Genomic DNA, 21,067 nt, shown 5'->3' with positions numbered 1-21,067 from the left:
TTCGGCTTTTCATTTTGCCATTTGTTGATTCACTCGAAGAGCAAGTAACGTAATATGGGCCAAGTGATCCGTTTGATATAAATCTTTTGTGATACACCGTCATATTTACATTATTTGTACAGTACGAATGATTTGCTTTGGTACCTGGTCAAAGCTCTCCTCTGTCTGCAGCCAAAGGCTGTCCAAATTCATAGGCTGTGTTCCAATTAACGCTTGTCGTGTCCAAATTCATGGGCTGCATCCTCCTGAGGCCGCATTTGTAGACCGATTACGTCACAGCGACGCGCCGAAGGCTGTCCAAATTTGTAGACTCCTCCGAATGCAGCCGACAAATGCGTCCTCCTTTTCCCCGAATTTGAAGGACGTGTGTGTCCTGGGGGACCAATATTGTTTATATTGGTCCCCCAGGTGTTGAACGAATATATAAGTCACTTAGACAACCTAAAAATGTTATTGTTTGTCTTTTTTCAGTGTTTTATTTGTTCGTGAGTAAACCGGTTTGGCTGAGATTAAAGTTATTAGATTAAATTAAATAAAATAAAACTTTATTAATCCCCCGGGTGGATTCCTCCTTGGTTTTTTCACCGCTGAATAAACGTCAAACAGAAAACTGATTAAACAGAAATGTGAGACGGTTGAGAATTTACGCCAGTGTCCTGTTATATTTAAGATAGCAACCCAGTCAACACACATATGTGGGGCCCAAATAGGGAGCAGCAGGGCTAATATTTGGGGCCCACTTGGGAAACCCAACTGGGGTCCAGCTAATTTTGTCCTCAGTTTCCATGGTGGCCCCAAATGTGTTTTCCTAGATGGGTTTATGCTGGGTCCCAGATAAGCCCCAAATCAGGCCCAGTCAAAAAAAATATGTGGGGCCCAGATGGGTAGAAGCAGATCTGATATTTAGGGCCCACTTGGGTTACCCACCTAGGACCCAGCTAATTTTGTCCTCAGTTTCCATGGTGGCCCCAAATGTGTTTGCCCAGATGGATTATTGATGGGACCCGGATGGGCCCCAAATCAGGCCCAGCCAACAAATGAGTATGGGGCCCAGATGGGTAGAAGCGGGTCTGATGGTTGGGGCCCACTTGGGTTACCCACCTGGCACCCAGCTACTTTTGTCCTCAGTTTCCATGATGGCCCCAAATGTGTTTTCCCAGATGGGTTAATGATGGGTCCCAAATCAGCCCCAGACAATAAATGAGTATGGGGCCCAGATGGATAGAAGCAGGTCTGATACTTGGGGCCCACTTGGGTTACCAACCTGAGACCCAGCTATTTTTGTCGTCAGTTTCCATGGTGGCCCCAAGTGTGTTTGCCCAGATGGAATTTTGGATAATGTAAGTAAGCTATAATTTAAATCACCTGTACAACAAAGCCAGTTTATCTTTTTTATTAATACTGATTACTATGAAATTTTAAAACAGTATGCTTTTTTATATAATACATTTTTTGTTTGGAGAACAAGTTGACAAAAATGTCCACAGTATACACAAAACAATAACAAATAAATGTTATACAGTTTAAAGGAAAAACAAATGCAGCAAACCACAGCTTCTCACTCATTCACCAATCCATTGGTCCTGAAAGAAATAAAAAAAAATAAAAAATTAGTGCATTTTCACAAACAAAATCAGATTTGCGATAGTACTGAAGTTGTTTTGGAGGTTGTGCTGTTCAAGTTGTTTGACCTCCTACATTGAACTCTTTGAAGACCATGAGTATTCATGGAAACAGAAAAGCTATTTACAAAATGATTTACCAAGTAGGCACTCAAAAATTAAATTAATGTGAAACATTTTACCTTAAAACATTTAAGACAAATGTTTAAAAGATGTCTACATAGTTACAATGATAACTGGTGTTGTGGGCTGTCTCAGTGATTGGCACAGAGCTTAGAACAGGCAAGTGGTTAACCAGTTTTTTGCATGGTACAGCACCTCATAATGAACACAAAACAAAATAGTAAAATGTAACAAGGGCTACATCTACCAAGGAGAAAACAGATTCCACTTCTTGAGGTGTGTGCCAGGCGGGCGCCAATAATTTTCATGTAGGGCTGCCACGATTTGTCGACTAGTCACGATTACGTCGACTATCAAAATCGTCGACGACTGATTTAATAGTCGACGCGTCGTTTGAAGCTTTGTAAGATCACAAAAGACGCAGGAATAAGTGGCAGGATTTAAGAGTGTAATAACGGACTGAAACAGAAGATGGCAGCATTGCATGTACAAGGATGCCAGCTACCGTTAAACCCCGAAGAAGAAGAAGAAGCAGCTGTGTCCCAGAATTCATAGCGCGGCCCAGCGCAGTTTCCAACAATGGCGGCAGCTAGTTAGTTTTAATGTTACTCTTATTATTCTTTCTGGGTCACAAAATAAACGTTTAACATATTCTCAGGCGAGAATGTAGCTGTGTAAACCTCAAATATCTGCTCAGTTTATCAGGACACCACATATTTTCAAAAGCGCTCCGACGTTTTCGGAGACATCTGTTACCCACTAGCTCGTTAGCGAGCCGGGGGCTAGGCTCACTAGCGCCGTGAGAACACCGGACTCCCCGCAAATCGTTTTCAAACCCACCGCTGTCTTTCGCTACTCAGGTTAAATATATATGAGTCACTTAGATAACTTAAAATGTTATTGTTTGGCTTTTTTTTTTAGTATTTTATTTGTTCCTGAGTAAATCAGTTTGTCTGACATTAAAGTTATAGTTTTTACACAGCTGAATAAACGTCAAGCAGACAACTGATTATCAGAAGTGTGAGATGCTCCAGAATATACTCCGGTGTCCTGTTATATTTTAGATAGCAAGGAGTTTATTAAACTTCACCGAAACAATCTGCAAATTTCATTAAAATTTAATAAACTATCATCTTGTCTTTATTTTTAGTTAGCACAGACCTTAAACACTTAAAGCTGTAAGCTAATGATAGTTATATAAGAGCAGATGCTGCTGGTGCAATAAGCTGTAGTTTTACGTCCAATGGATGATGATCTGATTAGTCGAATAATCGCAAAAATAATCGGTGACTAGTCGACTATCAAAATAATCGTTTGTGGCAGCCCTATTTTCATGTAAATCAAAAATAGGGCCATCAGATAAATCAGTGTGTTACTAATTACACTGGAAAAAATAGAGGCTGGCTCTGGAGTTCCTGGAGCTTATTCACATTCTGTGAGCAACCAAAAAACTGTTTAGTGAGAGACTTCTTCAAGTATGCTACAAGCCAGAAAGAAACGTGGTCATTCCTGCCAGCAGCCACCAACCTCCAGAACAACATGAGCTGATGGTTTCATCTCCACAATTTGTACAGTCTATCTAAACCACGTGTCAAAGTCAAGGCCTGCGGGCCACATCCGGCCCGGCATACATTTATATCCGGCCCGCAAGATCATTTTATATAGATGTACTATTATTGTTATGCATGGCCCGGCGATATGAGGCGCTAATAATATACAAACTACAGATCCCATAATGCACCGCTGAAGCCTCCTTGCTGACCGCTAGGCTAACTGGGAACATTCCCGCGTCAATCAAGTCAAACTTCTGTTATTGCGAAGCTAGCCGCTCACAATGGTGGAGAGAAAAGTTGTTTCTGAATGACTGCAGCTGTAGTGAGCATCCGTTATTCAAACATCAACAAAATATCTTACAACTAATGAACTTACCATATAGCACTTCAAAAACTTTAAGCCCTCGAAATTCCCGCTTTGCATGGCACCCAACGAAGTTATATTGCCTGGAAAGAGCATTGTCCATAATGAAGGCCATCATTCTTCTTGTGGCTTCATCAACAGTGCTCCCTCTGATCTCTGCCACAACAGCAACCTTAGGACACGGAAGGACAATAATTTTACTGACAGTAGTACCATCAGTCACACCTAAAAGAAAGCAAGCACAGCTACACAGTAATTAGGCTCTATAATATTGATGCTAATTGACTGAGAAAGAGTTAGGTGTCAAAGTCAAACACTGTCTGATGTGAATGCAAAGAGCTAAATGATTCACCAAAAGTAATTTCTTAAGTTTTGGGTTTGGCATGGCACAACTTATAACTAGGTAATGTTTGGAGAAGTTATTTTATTAACAAAAATAGCAACTTTTGTTCAGCTCTCCTTCCACTCCTTCATTGCACTGACCATGTTCGAACAAACAGCAACTTTCCTTGATCATAACTGCTAGCATGAAACACAGACTGATTGAGGCATTAATCATTGAATATTGTTATTACATCATTATTATTTACCACTTCTTTTAGGAAGACAGGGTCTGCCAGTTTTTGCTCCAGTGCTGCCACATCTGCTACTGTCCGGATGGGAAATACAGCACCCTCGGGTAATACTGCAGCAACTGGTCCATCACGTTGTGTAAGGAGAGACTGTAGCATTCGACTGTGGACCCTCTGAGTGTCCTTAATGTCTTCCAGGAGGGTTAGAACACGTACAAACATGCTCGTATTGGTGGCTTGTAGAAGTTGTCTTGGAACTGGTTGTGAAACCACAGGTGAAGGAGTTGAGGGTTGTAGCGGCTGAACAAATGGATGAGTGATGTTCAGGAAGTGAGTTTCACTTGAATGTCTATTCTCCATTGCTGATGGTGGTGAGGTCTCTGGCTGTTCCGCAGTGTTGTCCCAATCCTCATCAGAGCTCGACGGGATCACTGGCCTTAAAACAAACAAACAAACAAAATACAACAAACATACACACACAAATAAATAATAATCCAAACACATAATTTAGGGTACTGGTTAGTCCTACAAACTAAAAACATTAATGTATATAATGGCATCAAAAAAAAGTCTAAAACAGATTTTTAAAAGTCAACAAATTATAAAGCGCTATTTTGAAATCATATCTGAACCTGATGAGCAGCAAGGCAAGTGTCTGCTAAAGAAACTGTCAGGTTTTTTTTTTCTTATAATCTCAATAAATTTTTGCTTTTAAGGTGTTTTCAACACAATTACCTCCTTTTCCGCTTCCCTTTCCCAATCTGCTTCCAGAATCCAAATAAATTCCACCAAGGAAGGTTTCTAATTTTTGCTTTTAAGGTGTTTTCAACACAATTACCTCCTTTTCCGCTTCCCTTTCCCAATCTGCTTCCAGAATCCAAATAAATTCCACCAAGGAAGGTTTCTAATGGGAAGCAGGAAATGCTGTCTAAAGGGCCAAACTTCCGTACATCTTGAGCTAGGTGTATTAAAGAATGTATATTATAACCAACAAAGTCAAGACCATAAATCAAAGCAAAATCTTTCACAAACTGCTTCAAAACATCCTCTGCATAATCACAGTCAGTTATCAATATACAAATCAGGACTTAGATGAATTCTTGTAGATACAGATAACAGTATAAAGTATCTATACATTTGGCTTGGTATATTATTCAGTAGAACTGGGCTTGTGTAAAGCAAAACTTGTCTCAATTCAGTTGCTTTCTACGTGCTAATTTCAATGAGAGACCTTGGTTTCCTTGCAAAACTTTAAGGAAGATATTGCCTGACAGAAACCATGAATGCTGAAATCAGTTAGAATTTGCATAGACTGTCTGCATTTTCGGGGACTTTTTAACCAAAGATAAATAAGCTTGCGCATTACCCCCATATCCCACACCCAGCTCGTTCAAAGTGACACCCCAACCTGGTGCTCTTTGCTGGCCATAGCACAAAGTTTCATCAGTCCTTTAGTCAACAGAAATTTCATGATAACATAATCTTTAGCATGTTCATCGCAATCGTAGTGCTCTTCCTCAAGTGTTTTATTCTCAAAAGAATCAGAGTACAATATTAAGTCCTGATGATGCTCTGACTCATTTTACTGTGAAACGAAACTAAAATGTTCAACAACTTTCTGAGCTCTTTGTCCTCTGAGATTGCTCCATTGCTTTCTGAAAGACAGCTCACAGATTCTGAAGCTCCAGGTTTCATCACTCTCCAATCAAAATTCAAAATTAACTGAACCAGCAGCAAAAGAAGATCCAAACTACGCTTCACATTTGATAAATACTGATAAGGTTTCCGAAAGAGACTCAGGCGCAGGCCAGGGTTTTCCTTTAAGCGAAGGACAGTGCGTTTATTTACAGTGAACACATACACCAAGTGGCTATATACAACGTGCAGGGGAAACGGGTCCGGGTCGCCAGGGTCCGTGGGAAACAGGGTTGGGAGAAGGGTGTTCCACACTTTCTGTACAAAAACGTTCCCCCTCAATCACTCCTCTCCGCATCGGGTTCCAAAAATGATCTACACACAAAACGTCTGGTTAGCAGGATAATTATAAGAAATTCTCAAGGTACAGGTTAGCAGAAACACAAGTCTAACTGACACTGATAGCTCAACGATCCAGCGAAGACTAGTGCAGACTCGCCATCTAAGTAGTGCAGTAATCAGCTGGGATCAGCGGCCGGTGTGGTGATGAGCAGGTGTGTGGGCCAGCAGCGGGAGCCCGCAGTGAGCATCGCCGTGGCGAGAGAGAGAGAGAGTGAGAGAGAGGGCGAGAGAGCAAACAAACCACAAACATATTGCCCCATAGAGGATTGACCAGCGGGGCACAGGGACCATGACAGTACCCCCCCCTCAACGGGAGCCCCCCGGCGACCCACCAGGCTTACCAGGATGAGACAGATGGAAGGCCCGCAGCATACGCTCGTCCAGGACAGCGGCCCGCGGAACCCAGGACCGCTCCTCAATGCCATAGCCCTCCCAGTCCACAAGGTACTGGAAGCCACGCCCGCTGCGGCGAGAGTCCATAATCCGCGTGATGGAATAGGCGGGCAAGCCGTCCACAAGCCGGGCGGGCGGAGGGGGCCTGGAAGGAGGGCACAGGTCGCGCAGGCGGAGACGTACTCCCGAGCGTCCTTAGTCAGAGAAGGCCACCAGAAGCAGCGCTGGAGGAAGTTGATAGTGCGGTGGACCCCTGGGTGGCAGGTAAAGCGGGCAGTGTGGGCCCATTGAAGTACTTGAGAACGTACTGATTGAGGGACGTAGAGCCGTTGGGCTGGCCCACCTCCCGGATCCGGTTCCGACACCTGAGCCTCCCGAATGGCTGCTTCGATCCCCCAGGAGATGGTGCCCACGACACAGGTGGCGGGGAGAACGGGAGCGGGCTCAGTGGCGTCCTCCGAGACTGAGAACTGACGGGACAGGGCGTCGGGTTTGACATTCTGGGAACCGGGTCTGTAAGAGATGGAGAAGTGGAAACGGGTGAAAAACAGGGCCCACCTGGCCTGTCGGGCGTTGAGCCTCTTAGCTGATTGCAGGTATGCCAGGTTCTTGTGGTCTGTCCAGACGAGGAAAGGCTGAGCCGTGCCTCCAACCAGTGCCGCCACTCCTCCAGGGCTAGTTTTATCGCCAGCAGTTCCCGATCCCCGACATCATAGTTTCTCTCTGCAGGGGACAGACGGCGGGAGAAGAAGGCACAAGGGTGGAGCTTACCGTCCTTTCGTTGCGACAGAACCGCTCCAACCCCTGAGTCGGACGCGTCGACCTCGACCACAAATGGCTGCATGAGGTCGGGTTGGATCAGGATGGGGGCTGAGGCGAATCGTTTCTTCAGTTCTTGGAAAGCTACCTGAGCTTCTTTGTTCAACTGAAAAGGAAGCTTGGGAGAGGTTAGCTGGGTCAGCGGCAAGGCAACTCGGCTGAAGTCCCGAATGAACCGCCGGTAAAAGTTGGCAAACCCAAGGAAACGTTGCAGTTGGTGCCTATTAGGAGGTTCCGGCCACTCAACAACGGCTTTTACCTTCACAGGGTCCGGGCGGAGATTTCCTTGGTCGATTATGTACCCCAGGAATGCGACGGTGGAGATGTGGAACTCACACTTTTCTCCTTTGACGAACAATCGGTTTTCGAGGAGTCGTTGCAGGACCTGTCTGACATGGGTCTCGTGCTCGGATTGGTTTCTGGAAAAGATCAGGATGTCATCTAGATAGACAAAAACAAAACGGTTAATGAAGTCTCTGAGCACGTCATTCACCAGGGCTTGGAACACCGCAGGGGCGTTAGTGAGACCAAAGGGCATGACAAGGTACTCGAAGTGGCCGAGGTGGGTGTTGAAGGCGGTCTTCCACTCATCGCCCTCACGGATGCGAACCAGATGGTATGCGTTTCGCAAATCCAGTTTGGTGAAAACAGTAGCCCCCTGGAGGAGCTCGAAGGCCGAACTGAGGAGCGGCAGAGGGTATTTATTTTTTACTGTGATGTTGTTTAATCCGCAATAGTCGATGCATGGCCGGAGGGTTTTATCCTTCTTTTCGACAAAGAAGAAGCCTGCCGCGACTGGAGAGGTGGAGGCCCGAATGAGGCCGGCAGCCAGGGATTCCGTGATGTACTTGTCCATAGCGTCTCGTTCTGGAAGTGAGATGCTATATAGCCGACTGGTGGGTAAAGGAGCTCCCGGGAGCAGTTCGATAGCACAGTCATAGGGCCTATGCGGAGGAAGTGACTGGGCGCGGGCCTTTTGAAACACCTCAGCTAGGTCGTGATAAACAGAGGGCACATTAGTTAAATCAGCTGATTTCAATTCCCCAGGAGAGGGCGTTTCAGTGCTTGGAGGCGAGGCAGCTTTAAGGCAGGTCATGTGGCAGTCCTCCCCCCACCCAGTGACACGCCCCTTTAGCCAATCTATGTGAGGGTTGTGCTGCTGTAGCCAAGGATGGCCGAGAACTAGTGGAGTGCGAGTTGCTTTAAACACCAAAAAACAGATTTCTTCAGAATGATTGCCAGAGAGGGTGAGCTCGACAGGCTCCGTCACCAGAGTGATGTCTGGAAGGCGTTGACCTGACAACGCCGTAACACGTAAGGCATGAGGCAGGGGTTCCAATAGTAACCCAAGTTGCCGGGCTAACTGACAGTCAATAAAGTTTTGTTCCGCCCCAGAGTCGATCAACACCGATAGGGAGCGGCTCTTAGAGTGAATGGAAAGCGTGGCCGGTAGTGTTAAACGGGGAGGAGCTTCTTCCTGGCTCAGCTCGCCCACCAGTACTCCTACCATCACTGGCGGGCGCGCCCTTTTGCCCGCGAAGGGCAGGTAGCCACAACATGTCCCCTGTGACCACAATAGAGGCACTCACCAGCCGTAATCCTGCGCTGACGCTCCGCCGCGGTGAGATGGGAGCCGCCCAGCTGCATGGGTTCCTCTCCATCCCCACTCTCGTGAGTCCGGGAGGGGCCGGCATCCGCCATGGCGCCGGTGCCAGAGACTCCCGCAGCCTCATGGAAGTTGTAGTTCCGCTGCGACCGGCGAGCCCGTAGCCGCTCATCCACCTTAATGCACAGGGACATTAGCTCAATAAAGGAGGCAGGGAGATCACGCATGATTAGCTCGTCCCTTAATTCTTCTCTGATATTGTTCAGCAACGTGCTCCGTAGCGCCTCCTGATTCCACCCTGCCTCTTCTGCCAGAATCCAGAAGTCGATAGCGTATTCAGACATGCTTCTCCTACCTTGTTTGAAGTTGAGGAGACGGAGAGCATCGGCCTCTGCCCCGGTGCCTGGGTTAAACACACTCTTAAATTTGGAGAGAAAGTCAGCGTAGGTGATGACAGGATCAGAGTTTAACACAACCTGGGCCCACTTTAGTGCACGGCCCCTCAGAAGTTGAACTAAATAAGTGATCTTCGCCCCATCGTTGCTATGAAAACGCTGCAGCTCGCGAAACGTCAGAGACACCTGAGCCAAAAATCCGGCACATTTGTCAGACTCACCCGAGAATGGTTCCGGTGTGGGTAAAGGTCCGTCAGTTGGCGTACCGACCCGCGGTGAGCTACCTGACGCTACGGCGGGCGGTGCCGCCTGGGGAGCCGGGCTGGGTGGCTGGGGATTCCCTGGTTGCGCATTTCCCTCCAGCGGTATTAACTGCGCCACCGCCAGGGTCAATGCGGCGACATCCTGCCGTAGCTGCCCGAGCATTTGTTCATGGCGGGCCAGCGCGGCTTCCTGGGCGGCCAGAGCCCGGCCCACGGGGTCCTGTCCTGCTGAGTCCATAATGGCTGGATCGTTCTGATAAGGTTTCCGAAAGAGACTCAGGCGCAGGCCAGGGTTTTCCTTTAAGCGAAGGACAGTGCGTTTATTTACAGTGAACACATACACCAAGTGGCTATATACAACGTGCAGGGGAAACGGGTCCGGGTCGCCAGGGTCCGTGGGAAACAGGGTTGGGAGAAGGGTGTTCCACACTTTCTGTACAAAAATGTTCCCCCTCAATCACTCCTCTCCGCATCGGGTTCCAAAAATGATCTACACACAAAACGTCGGGTTAGCAGGATAATTATAAGAAATTCTCAAGGTACAGGTTAGCAGAAACACAAGTCTAACTGACACTGATAGCTCAACGATCCAGCGAAGACTAGTGCAGACTCGCCATCTAAGTAGTGCAGTAATCAGCTGGGATCAGCGGCCGGTGTGGTGATGAGCAGGTGTGTGGGCCAGCAGCGGGAGCCCGCAGTGAGCATCGCCGTGGCGAGAGAGAGAGAGAGTGAGAGAGAGAGGGCGAGAGAGCAAACAAAGCACAAACATATTGCCCCATAGAGGATTGACCAGCGGGGCACAGGGACCATGACAAATACTGTCATTAATTCCCTCTTCCTGTCTTGTTTCCACCACGATTGAAAAAAAGACAAAAAAAACCAAAACAAAACATCATACTTCTTGCACAGCTCTCTCGTAGTATACTTCAAGAAAAGTTTCCCCATCTGAAATATGTTTTCCACATTATTCCCTTGCTTATTATACATCAGTGTACAGTTGTGCTTAGCGCTGTTGTCAGTTGTTTTTTGTGCCAAATTGCAAAAAACTCACCTTGTTCACTAATAAAACCTCTAAAAAAAATTTCTGTAACTTTGCTCTGCTTTACTTCAGCAGCAGCATCAGGTAATGTTCATATATTGATTCATGGTTTTCTTCAGTTTTTGTTCAACTGCAGAATATTTCTAAGGCTATCTGATTTAAAAAGCCACTCTAGGAAAATCTCCTTTTTTCTGTGTTTTATCCTCAGTTACTTTGGCATAAAGACATCTGCTGTGATGCTTACACCAGCCTTAAAAGCTGTTGTATTACAATAAAAGACCCTGACATCACTTTATAAAGTAACAATTCTAATTGTTACAAACTCAAAAAAAGATTCCTACTAGTATATTTCTGGCATGCATCAAATTTTAAATAGAAATGAATTTTGAAATATACACTGTTCTTATGTCAAAGTCTGTAAAAATAAAGAAAGAAAGAAATCACACATAACCCTTGCTACTATTCACTCCACTGTCCAACAGCAAAATCAAACCAATATACAGATATTAATAACATATTATTGTAATAGTGTGACTATGCAATTTATAAGTAGCCATAGTCATAATCAAAACAACAAACATCTCAAGTTTTGAGATAATTGCAAACCCTCCTGGCCAATAACCACACAAGCTGTCCATGCAGGAAGGCTGATAAAGGAGCATGCACAAAATTCAAACAAATTTAAGCCATAATGAAACAAATTAAAATAACAGCGCGCATGCACAAATAAGGCATCAGACAAACACTTAAAGATCACAGATCTTTAGGACCACATCCAAAGAGCAATTGCTTTTCTTTTTTATAAATAAATAAATGTGTAGATTCTAGCCAAATATACATTACAAAAAGGAAAAAAGGAGGGCCACAGCAATCATAGTAAAAGGAGTTGGCACTGTGGCCCTAACAAGACCGACCAGTTCTGCTTAAATAATCAGTTTCCCTCATGTACAGAGCTTGCACAACAGTAAGAGGCAGATTCTTGAGTCAGTACAGTATTTCTGATGAAGTTCTCACTAAAACAACTACACATATAAAGTTGCATACTAAAGTGTGTATAAAAAAAAAACCCCAAACAAATCAAGAATACCTATATTTTCTTTTTTGCTTTTTCTGGAAAAATGAGAACAATGGCAAGAAAAATGATGATTATGTCTTCTACAGAAATAGAGTGCTCACTGATCTGCCTCTCTGACTGCTGTGCATGCTCCTGACACAGGGGCAAAAGCTGGGGACTAGTTGCTCATGGCCATGGCCTACCCTCCTCACTTAGCCGTGAGGAATGAAGCTAATGGACTACTTGCACTAACACTTCCGCGTTCTATGTAGTCCTGCTCCAGTGCTTCCGGTGCGGTTAAACCATGGCGACGTTCTACACTCGATGCCTACAAGAGCTCCCAAAATTGAACATCACCGATGTTCATCGGATTTGCAGAGTGACGAGTACCCCCGCCAGCAAATTAGATAAAGGATTTAAGTTATATGCTGCATCATATATACACAACTACGAAGGTAAGAAAACGTAAATTAACCGACAAAGAAACGCTAGCTAACGTCAAATGCAAACGCTACGTTACTCCGCTATGTCCTTCATTTGATGTCAGTTCTCTACATTACATGTTTTCTTAAACGGTGTTTTATGTCGTCCTAAACTATAGTTGAGGTTTTCTTAACTAATGTCACTTTTGTTGTTAGACACTGTTATATTAGCGTTAGGTAGTTGGCTAACTATGGAGGTAGTTAACTACCTAATGCTACTCTTGCTAAGTGTAAAATATATATGTTTAAGACATGCTGAAATGAGTAATACAGAAATAATGCTAATGGTACTTGTATCTTTATTCAGTGTCCAATAAAGACAGGTTGTCAGGGGAGGTCGGTGTGAGAGCCCTGTGCTACAGGTCGATGAGGAAGAGTGAGGCACCACACAGACTAAGTGTAGGCAGGAAGCTGTGTAAAGTTGTTAATCCCCGTTCTGTGGGGTTCAGTTCATTTAAGCATTAGTTAAGTTCATTCCTAAAGGCCCATCAACTTGAATGTTTTCCTTGTCTCCCTGCTTTATCACTCCTAATTTGACTAGTCAGATAGTTAAATCAACGTGTGTTTGGGTGATCAGAAACATTTGACAACAAGTTAATACTGCAAATATACACAATCTAAGTTATTACAGTTATCAAGCATGGTTAAGTTGTTTTAATAGGGAGAGAAGGAAACACTAAGCATTCAGGAGGGTACGTAACCATAACACTGAACTATGTTCCTGTTCGGCTCTTCCATGAAGATGTTACATTTTTAATTTTCGTTCTTTCTTCTTAGATTAAGCTTCTGGATTCATCGCCGGTGATACTGACACATAGCCAGTGCTCCTGTGTGGCAGGCGCTGTTATGTGCAATCACACAGTGGCATTGCTCTTCCAAACAGCACACTACTCACAACTCAGAGTGCCGGTTGTCCCCCCTGTGCATAGCTGCACGGAATCTGAACAGCAATGGCACAAGCCACGGACAGTGGTAATTTAAATGAGGTTAAAGTTTTTGAATTAGTCCATGTTTACATATGAACAGCAACACCATCCATAGTAAATGTGTCTTCTGTTAGGGTGTGAGGCCAGGACCCATCAACTCCATGATCTTCACTAAGCCAGTACCAAATAGGATGGCCCAGACTGGAGTACGGTAATTACATTTGTAAAATTTGGTTTCATGTGTTACAAATGTATGTTGCTAATTTTTTCATACATACATGTGTCAGAATAGGTAATTAATTTACATACAACATTACACTTTCTGAAGACGGCTAACTCAGTCATGTACATATACATCCCAGTCTCTAACTTATGCACCACTGTTTTACACCTTTTAGTTTTTAGTTTAGTTGTTGTTCAGTATAATAACCTTCTCCCTTACATTATTGTCATTGATGTTTTCTTTAGGAGTGGCTTCTACAGAGGCATGGTGGGTCCGTTACCAGATCCCTGCTTGTTCAGAATAACGGAGGCATATGCAAAATTTAATATTGAGGACAGGCCACTTGTGACCACAATGAACATGAGACCTGACAAGCCCCTTGTGGAAAGTGCCTTTGGGCTGGTGCAGGAGGGCAGTGTTCTGTCATATCAGCAGCCGGTTTTGACAACCCGGTACATCACACTACACCGCGATGCACCACCAACACCGCACTTGCCTCTGGAGGGGTATGACATCTTGCCATCAGATTGTGTGTTTGTGTGCTCAGAAGAAGAGCTTCTGCATCTGAAAAGCTTGTCTGTAACTCTGGAAATGGCTCACAAAATAGAGGAAGCTACACGTGAGCAAAGCTCTTCGTCTGAGTGGCATCAGCTCCGCAGGCCCAGAGTGACTGCCTCTAGGTTTCGGGAGGTGTGTCACGTCAGAGGCCAGAGCTCGGCCGAGTCACTAGCAGAGCGTATATTGAAGGGAACAAGGCAGACAGCAGACATGAGGAGAGGAACTGAGATGGAGCCTGCAATAGCAGCAGAGTATAGTAGGCTAATGAATGTTAACTACTCACCCTGTGGTCTGGTCATTCACCCCATTGCCCCCTGGCTTGCTGCATCTCCTGATGGTGTTGTTTTTGACCCCAATGAATACCCCCAGTTTGGCTTCGTCGAATTCAAATGTCCCAATGTACAAAACTTTATTGACTGCAAATATGTGCAGATGGAATGTGGTACCCCTAAACTAAAAAAGAGCCACGCATATTACTGGCAAGTGCAAGGACAACTGCTCATCAGTGGGATGCAGTGGTGTGACTTTGTTGTGTGAGCACAAGAGGACTACCTAGTGCAAAGAATATACATGGATATAGATGTGCACAATGCAATCAGAGAAAAGGCAGACTATTTCTTTTTTTACATATATATGCCAAGATACCCGTGTTTGAAAAAATGAACAGTGAAAACAGCAAAAAGAAAAACAGATCCTTCAGGCTGGCTGGAACAAAATAACTGATGTTTTATTTTCAATATATTTCATGAATTCTTTTGTTGTTACATGTTACTTTTATGTGACATCAATAAACTGTTATTTAAGCAATGGCATCAATTTAATTTTTAAAAACACACATTAAAACATTGAATTTGTGCAGAACTTATTTACATGGTAAGTATTTAAAACTCCATGCCTAGCATACTGATATACATTTAGACAATAACACAACTGAACTGTAGAAAATGACAAATGGTATTTTTGATGTTACAAAAGTTCAGTGTCACTTATGGTTTTAAAACGATTTAGTGATTTACTTTATAATTTTGATAAATAGTTTTGTTGAATCTGAATAGTAATAATAGTAGTATAATTAAACAGTATTATTAACATTAAACATTTGCAATGAATTTGAATTATCAATAACTGAAACTCAACTATCGGCACTCAAGTACCAGTTCTGTAATCAAGTATTGTCAGCTGAGAAGGAAGAAATTCAACTGTAGTGGCCTCAGCTGCAGGTCATTTTCCATAGGTTACTTGTACTGGCACTGGTGTCTTGGGAAAAATCCATCTTGTCTCACTTAACCCATTTTTTAACTAATGCTGTGTTCTGGTAATTTGACAGCATACATGCCACTGCAAACAGTTGGTTGATATTATAAACATGTGACATGGTAATGATGCTATCAAAAAGTTTGTTCTGTTTGATCCTCCTAATGACTCACTCCACATGTACCCTGAGTCTGGCTATGGCCTGCGTCTCCTTAACCTGGTATGCTGGCATCTGCTTCTGCTTAGATAGAAAAGGTGGGCAGTACACTTTGCATTTACAACAATCAGTGATTAGGAAGCCCTTATCTACCATCACTGCCATGTCTTCAGTCAACTTCTCAGCAATGCCTGATTGTTTGAATAGTTCCTTGTCACTAACCGAACCAGCATACAGATTAGAGATGAATGTCACTGGACCATGTGGAGCTATGCCAACCAGGGCTTTCATCGTACAGTGGGATTTGTACGAAGAGTACATTTCACTTTGGAGAAGTGGTGAGGATGGTGTCTGACACCTCAGCTCTGTACAGTCAAGGATCATCTGGGTGTCTGAGAAATCTTTGAATTCCTCAGGGAGGTAAGCTTGCACTTCTTCACGTGTAAGCCAGATGCACTGAGACCCCAGTGCAGTGGCAAGAAAATTTGTCCATGTTGCAATAATGCGGCTCACTGTGGACTGGTGTATGTTAAATCGGTGTGCCAGGTCCCTCTCCTTCAAACCAACTGACAGGAAAACCAGGAAAAGAAAAAACTCATCAATTGGCTGTAGCAGCTGCCTCTGGAAGGTGAAAACAAAAGGGAAAATGTTACTCCTTAAGCTATGAACTAGTAAAATTATTCTTTTCTTGGCTAAATGTTTTGTAATGGTTAGGCATACCATACTGTACCATGGGGTAAACAATGAGGTGCTGTAGTGCACAGGTGTATGTATGTAAAGGATACTGAGTCTAGCATACATACACCTGTGTATGTATGCTACTGTACATAAAGTAATGTTATTGTACATAAATACAATAACATTACACCTCTAGTTCTAACTACCAACAAACCCATAACCTACTGTTGATGTGCGTGCAGGTGTCAACACTTCTTCGTTCCGATTGGCAGCTGACTTGGCTCTTGAAACCCGGATCATTTTATAGATGCAAGGCTCAATCAAAACCCAGAATGCCATCAAATGATCATAGCACACGGCCATAAACAACCAGAAGAGTCTGTTCAGTGACAGGTTGCTTCTCCCCAAGACAAGAACTAACAGACTTAAAAACTCCTTTGTCCCACACGCCATCAGACTGTTTAACTCCTCTCTGGAGGGGAGAGGGAGGGGAAACAGGAGGACAAAGGAGGGGGGGAACAACTAAGCTGTAGTGCCTCTGCACCTCACTGTACAATACCTTGTGCAATACTTTTTGTAAATAGTCAACAGTGCAATAGACTCAATACTTGAAATGTGCAATTCACTTGTATTTTTATTTTTTATTCCTATTTATTCTATTTATCCCCTTTGTATATTTTATTTATATTTGTCTCTGTATTTATATATGTGTGTGTGTGTGTGTGTGTGTGTGTGTGTGTGTGTGTGTGTGTGTGTGTGTGTGTGTGTGTATATATATATATATAACAGTTCTGTAACTGTAACTTTGGTCGTTGCTGTGCTTTTTTTGGAAGTCGAATTTCCCAGAGGAACCCACCCGAGGGATTAATAAAGTTCTATCTTATCTTATCTTATCTTATCTTAGCTTGGAAATCTATTCACGAGAGAGACATACATCATGTCAATCATTAATTAACATTACACACTGACATAAAAATAATGTGAACTGTGACAAATATGCTAATGGAATGCTGTATAAAATAGTCTGATTAAGAGTATTTGGTGTTGTATTTTACCTGTAGCATTAGGATATTGTTTAAATACTAAAGCATCTACATAAAACATACAATCAGCAGAGAAAAAGTAAATTTCTATTTTGTTTTCATTAAGACTGGAAAAACTTTCGAAATTTAACTGATGGTGACCTTGGTATATTTTAAACAGTTAGCTTGAATAGAACTTAGATGTACCTGGTATAGAATCGGATGTCAGTGTCGGAGCCAGCAAAACGCTGTAACCCAAATTCTCGCTGGACACGTAACTCCTGTATTTCCTTCCTCAGAGTCTCCACGTCTTCGGACAGGTCTTCTGCAGCTGATGCAGATATGTCCAATGCAGATGGCTCAGGGACTGAGCAGTAGTCATGATCTCTTGTAAGACTGTGCTCTTCTTGATCGTCAGGAGGAACTAGTTCAGGGCGTCGCTCCATTCTCTCCCAAACACTACGCCGCGGTGGTTCAACTTTATAGCCATTCCACTCAAAAAGTGTTGGTACGGCACCTTTAATAAGCCGCCTTCGACCATCGAGGGTTGTTGGCTCTATGAGTTGATCACTGGCAAAGTGTCTGCAGCAGACCCTGGTGTGAGAGGTAATCGTGAAATGATCCCGGCGTATATTTACCAGCCATTGTCTTCTCAAGTCGGAATGGGTCGGAAAGGCATGAAAACTTAGTATGCCGTTAAATTTGGCTGAAGCTGAACAAAGTGGGACACAGCAATGCTCGGAGTATTTCTTCTCCTGTTTTTGAAAATGTTCTGTTTTAAATACTTTCCTTTTTATACTCATTCTGAAGCGACATTAGCATAGCTACCGATAGATAAGCAAACGTACCGGAAACGCACAAGCGGTACTATTTGGAAACGGAAATACGTCACATGCCCTAGTGCAAGTAGTCTATAAAGACAACACCAAAGCAATTTTGGTTGCTCTGATAGTGAAAATACCCTCCCATATTCCTCCTAAAAAACTAGAACTTTGTTAAATTGGTCTAATACAGTCCTTTATTAATACTAATCATAGAGAAAAACCAAGATAATGTTTAAGTACAACTTGATGTTAAGTACACGCAGTAATTAATTTTGGTGCTAGTTAAGCAGTATACAGGACACCAGAAAATGCTTTCAAACTGAAAATTGGCTAAATCCAACATTACCTAAAAATTTAAACTAGCTTAGCCTTGCCTGAGTGCTAGGAAACAGTTCGCCAGCACTTGTGCCATACATTACTTTGCAGCATCATAACTTTGTAAACATTTCATTTATACTTAGGGATTCAAATTAAGTCAAAAAGTTCTTACCGTTAGTGCAGAAAATAAGTCCGTAGCTCAAAGATGAACTTAATCCAAAAATTGCCAGCTTAACTGTCAGCTTTGTCCAAGGGCGCGAAATGAAGAATGTTCCAGAATGGGGGGACGAGTTTGAGAAAACCTCGTGATATTTCATGAAATAACGCGAGATTTCGAAAAGCACTCCTACATGGAGTGAAATTTTTTTCCCACTCAAATGTAAAACCATTTGTTTTATTTTATTAAGCGTCTTACAATTTTAAGTCACATCTGTTCTTTGTGTTTCACTTATATTAATATATTTTATATGTATATTTTGTTATTAATTAAATATACATATGCTGCCTCTGGCATAATTTATTATCAGTTATTTCATCTTAATTCATGTTTATACTTACACATGACTAATAATTATACTTAACTAAGATCGTTAAACTCAGTTGCCTGTTCATGCAACTTCCCATATGTTACCCATATGGTGCCCATAGAACATAGCCCATCTGGGCTGGCTCAAGTGGGTCCTACTTGGCTAACCCAGGTGGGTCCCAGATTGGATGCCCATTGTAAGCCCATCCCCACTTGGAACCCCCATAGCCCATGTGGGGCCCACATACTGGTGTTTACTGGGAAGGAGCAGACGGTCGAGTTTATTAAACTCCACCGAGACAGCGGTGACGCCAATCAGAAGGCTAGACCGTCCAATTTCTAGTGGTGTGCAGATCGATATTGAAATATCGATTCTTCCGATCCCAGTAATTTATGTTCTAGAATCGATTCTCACATTAAAATATAGATATTTTAGTACTTTGGGGTAAATTTGTAGTTTTTCATTAACAGGAACACAGTGGAAAGAAACTATATCATTTGGATTGTCTAAATTGGAAGAAACTACTTCCTCTTACGCCTTTCATAGTCATATGCGAAATACGGCTGTATAAATGTGTCACAACCCCTGGCCAGTGTTGCCAACTCCTCCGTAAGGAAAATCACTAAAAGTCTCTAGAAGTCACTAAACAACGTCATCGCCTAATTTGCATAATTGGTCATGCTAATATCATTGTAACCCATGTTGTAGGAGAGAAAAAAAGAAGAGAAATAAAGTGAGTAAAAAAACGTCCTAAATGCATTTAGAATTTATTTAGAATTACAAATGTATATATTTTTTTAGCGATTATTGTTTTTGTTTTTTTTATGTCACAATTCCAACCTTATTCCTTTATCTGCGCTTGGACCGGCAAAAGTGACCCAAAATAGGCACTCTGGTGGAGTTACTTTGTGTGTGTGTTTAAGTAGTTTTAAACCTTGTGATCCACAAAACAACATAACAGTAAAAGAAGAACTGATTGCGTTACAGTCAGTGCGGGAGCAGAGGCTTCACTCATACGCGATTCATTTGCAGTTTGGATGCATAGGTGGGAACATCTCCTGCCCTGATAGCAGCACCCGTGAGCGCTTTGGCATGGGCGAGGTGCCCACAGCAGCACCCGCTGCTTGTTGAGAAGAGCGATACGTGCTTTCACATCAAAAAGTTGTCATAAATAAGTCTTCAATAACACCAGAAAAAGTCACCAGATTTGTCTCTAGTCATTTTTTAGAATAAAAGTTGCTAAGGGGCTCTGAAAACTCGCTAAATATAGTGACAAAGTCACTAAGTTGGCAACACTGCACCTGGCGTGCGCACTCACAACAATGGCTGAGCGTAAACAAAGTCATGTGCGGACATATTTTACCTCCACAAACAGCCAAGACGCGGTTGGCAATACATGTGGCAAGACAGTGAGGTGTCGTGGCAACACCACTAACCTCGTCAAACACCTCAGAGTAAATCATATCAAATCAAATCAAATCAAATCAAATCACTTTTTATTGTCACATCACATGTGCAGGCACACTGGCACAGCACATGCGAGTGAAATTCTTGTGTGCGAGCCCCACAAGCAACAGAGATGTGCAAACACAACAACACAAACGAGCAAAATACAAGAATACAAATACAATGAGCTTATGTTGAGGCAAACTGAAGAGGAGGAGAGGGACAGGTGCTACTAGGGCGAGACAGACGTCTCTCACGGAGTCCTTTAGTGCTGCAGGCAGGCAACATGCTCAAATAGCACACAACTTCAGGTTTTTTATTTCTATATGATGAACTCTGCATCATTAAGCAATAAGAACAAGTAGTCTGATGTACTGTAATCATTGTGAAGCTATATTGTTATATTATTATTACAATTACATAATGCAATTCTGGATTTTACTTGGTATCGGATCGGAAAGGAAATCAGTGGTATCGCACATCACTACCAATTTCCCCAGCCGTTTACTTCCGGCCTACCCGACCATCTGAGGACCCAACCCACGTAGACCGCGAAGGCCGGGTCCTCAGGAGGATGCAGCCAGGGGCTGTGTCCCAATTCAGGGTCTGCAGCCTTAAAGGCCGCATTTTAAGGCCGATTACGTCACAGCGACGCGACGAAGGCTGTCCCAATTCAAAGGCTGCTCGAAATGCGGCCCTCAAATGCGTCCTTCATTTCCCTGAATTTTAAGGATGTGGCAGTGTACACTTCATGGCCCAACATATCCCAGACTTCATAGCGCGGCAGTGGGTGTGGATAATTTTGCTCCAAA

The 21,067-nt window shown here is 43.3% G+C and overlaps 3 protein-coding genes across 3 annotated transcripts; 1 reads left to right on the top strand and 2 right to left on the bottom strand.

The window, feature by feature from the left end:
- Positions 1-3,124: 3,124 nt before the first annotated feature.
- Positions 3,125-4,670, bottom strand: LOC146617707 (uncharacterized). Its single transcript, XM_085373514.1, has 3 exons — positions 4,253-4,670; positions 3,675-3,834; positions 3,125-3,225 (listed from the first exon to the last, which is right to left on the bottom strand). The coding sequence occupies exons 1-3, from the start codon at positions 4,592-4,594 to the stop codon at positions 3,125-3,127; spliced, it is 603 nt and encodes a 200-aa protein (XP_085229640.1). The 5' UTR covers positions 4,595-4,670.
- Positions 4,671-12,113: 7,443 nt separating this feature from the next.
- LOC146617706 (uncharacterized) lies at positions 12,114-14,566 on the top strand. The gene is made up of 5 exons (XM_085373512.1): positions 12,114-12,295; positions 12,630-12,721; positions 13,100-13,294; positions 13,383-13,459; positions 13,717-14,566. The coding sequence occupies exons 1-5, from the start codon at positions 12,145-12,147 to the stop codon at positions 14,564-14,566; spliced, it is 1,365 nt and encodes a 454-aa protein (XP_085229638.1). The 5' UTR covers positions 12,114-12,144.
- A 715-nt stretch (positions 14,567-15,281) lies between these two features.
- On the bottom strand, positions 15,282-18,033 carry LOC146617705 (uncharacterized). The gene is made up of 4 exons (XM_085372968.1): positions 17,348-18,033; positions 17,024-17,031; positions 16,344-16,471; positions 15,282-16,061 (listed from the first exon to the last, which is right to left on the bottom strand). Exons 1-4 carry the CDS (start codon positions 17,941-17,943, stop codon positions 15,453-15,455), a joined length of 1,341 nt encoding a protein of 446 aa, XP_085229094.1. The 5' UTR covers positions 17,944-18,033; the 3' UTR covers positions 15,282-15,452.
- Positions 18,034-21,067: the final 3,034 nt, after the last annotated feature.

The sequence above is a fragment of the Diplotaxodon limnothrissa genome, linkage group LG15 (genome assembly GCF_057381915.1).
Source record: "Diplotaxodon limnothrissa isolate DT_005_m linkage group LG15, D_limnothrissa_male_GT1.1, whole genome shotgun sequence".
NCBI classification, from domain to species: Eukaryota; Metazoa; Chordata; class Actinopteri; order Cichliformes; family Cichlidae; genus Diplotaxodon; species Diplotaxodon limnothrissa.
The sequence above is the reverse complement of the archived record's forward strand: the minus strand, read 5'-3'. Positions and strand labels throughout refer to the sequence as shown.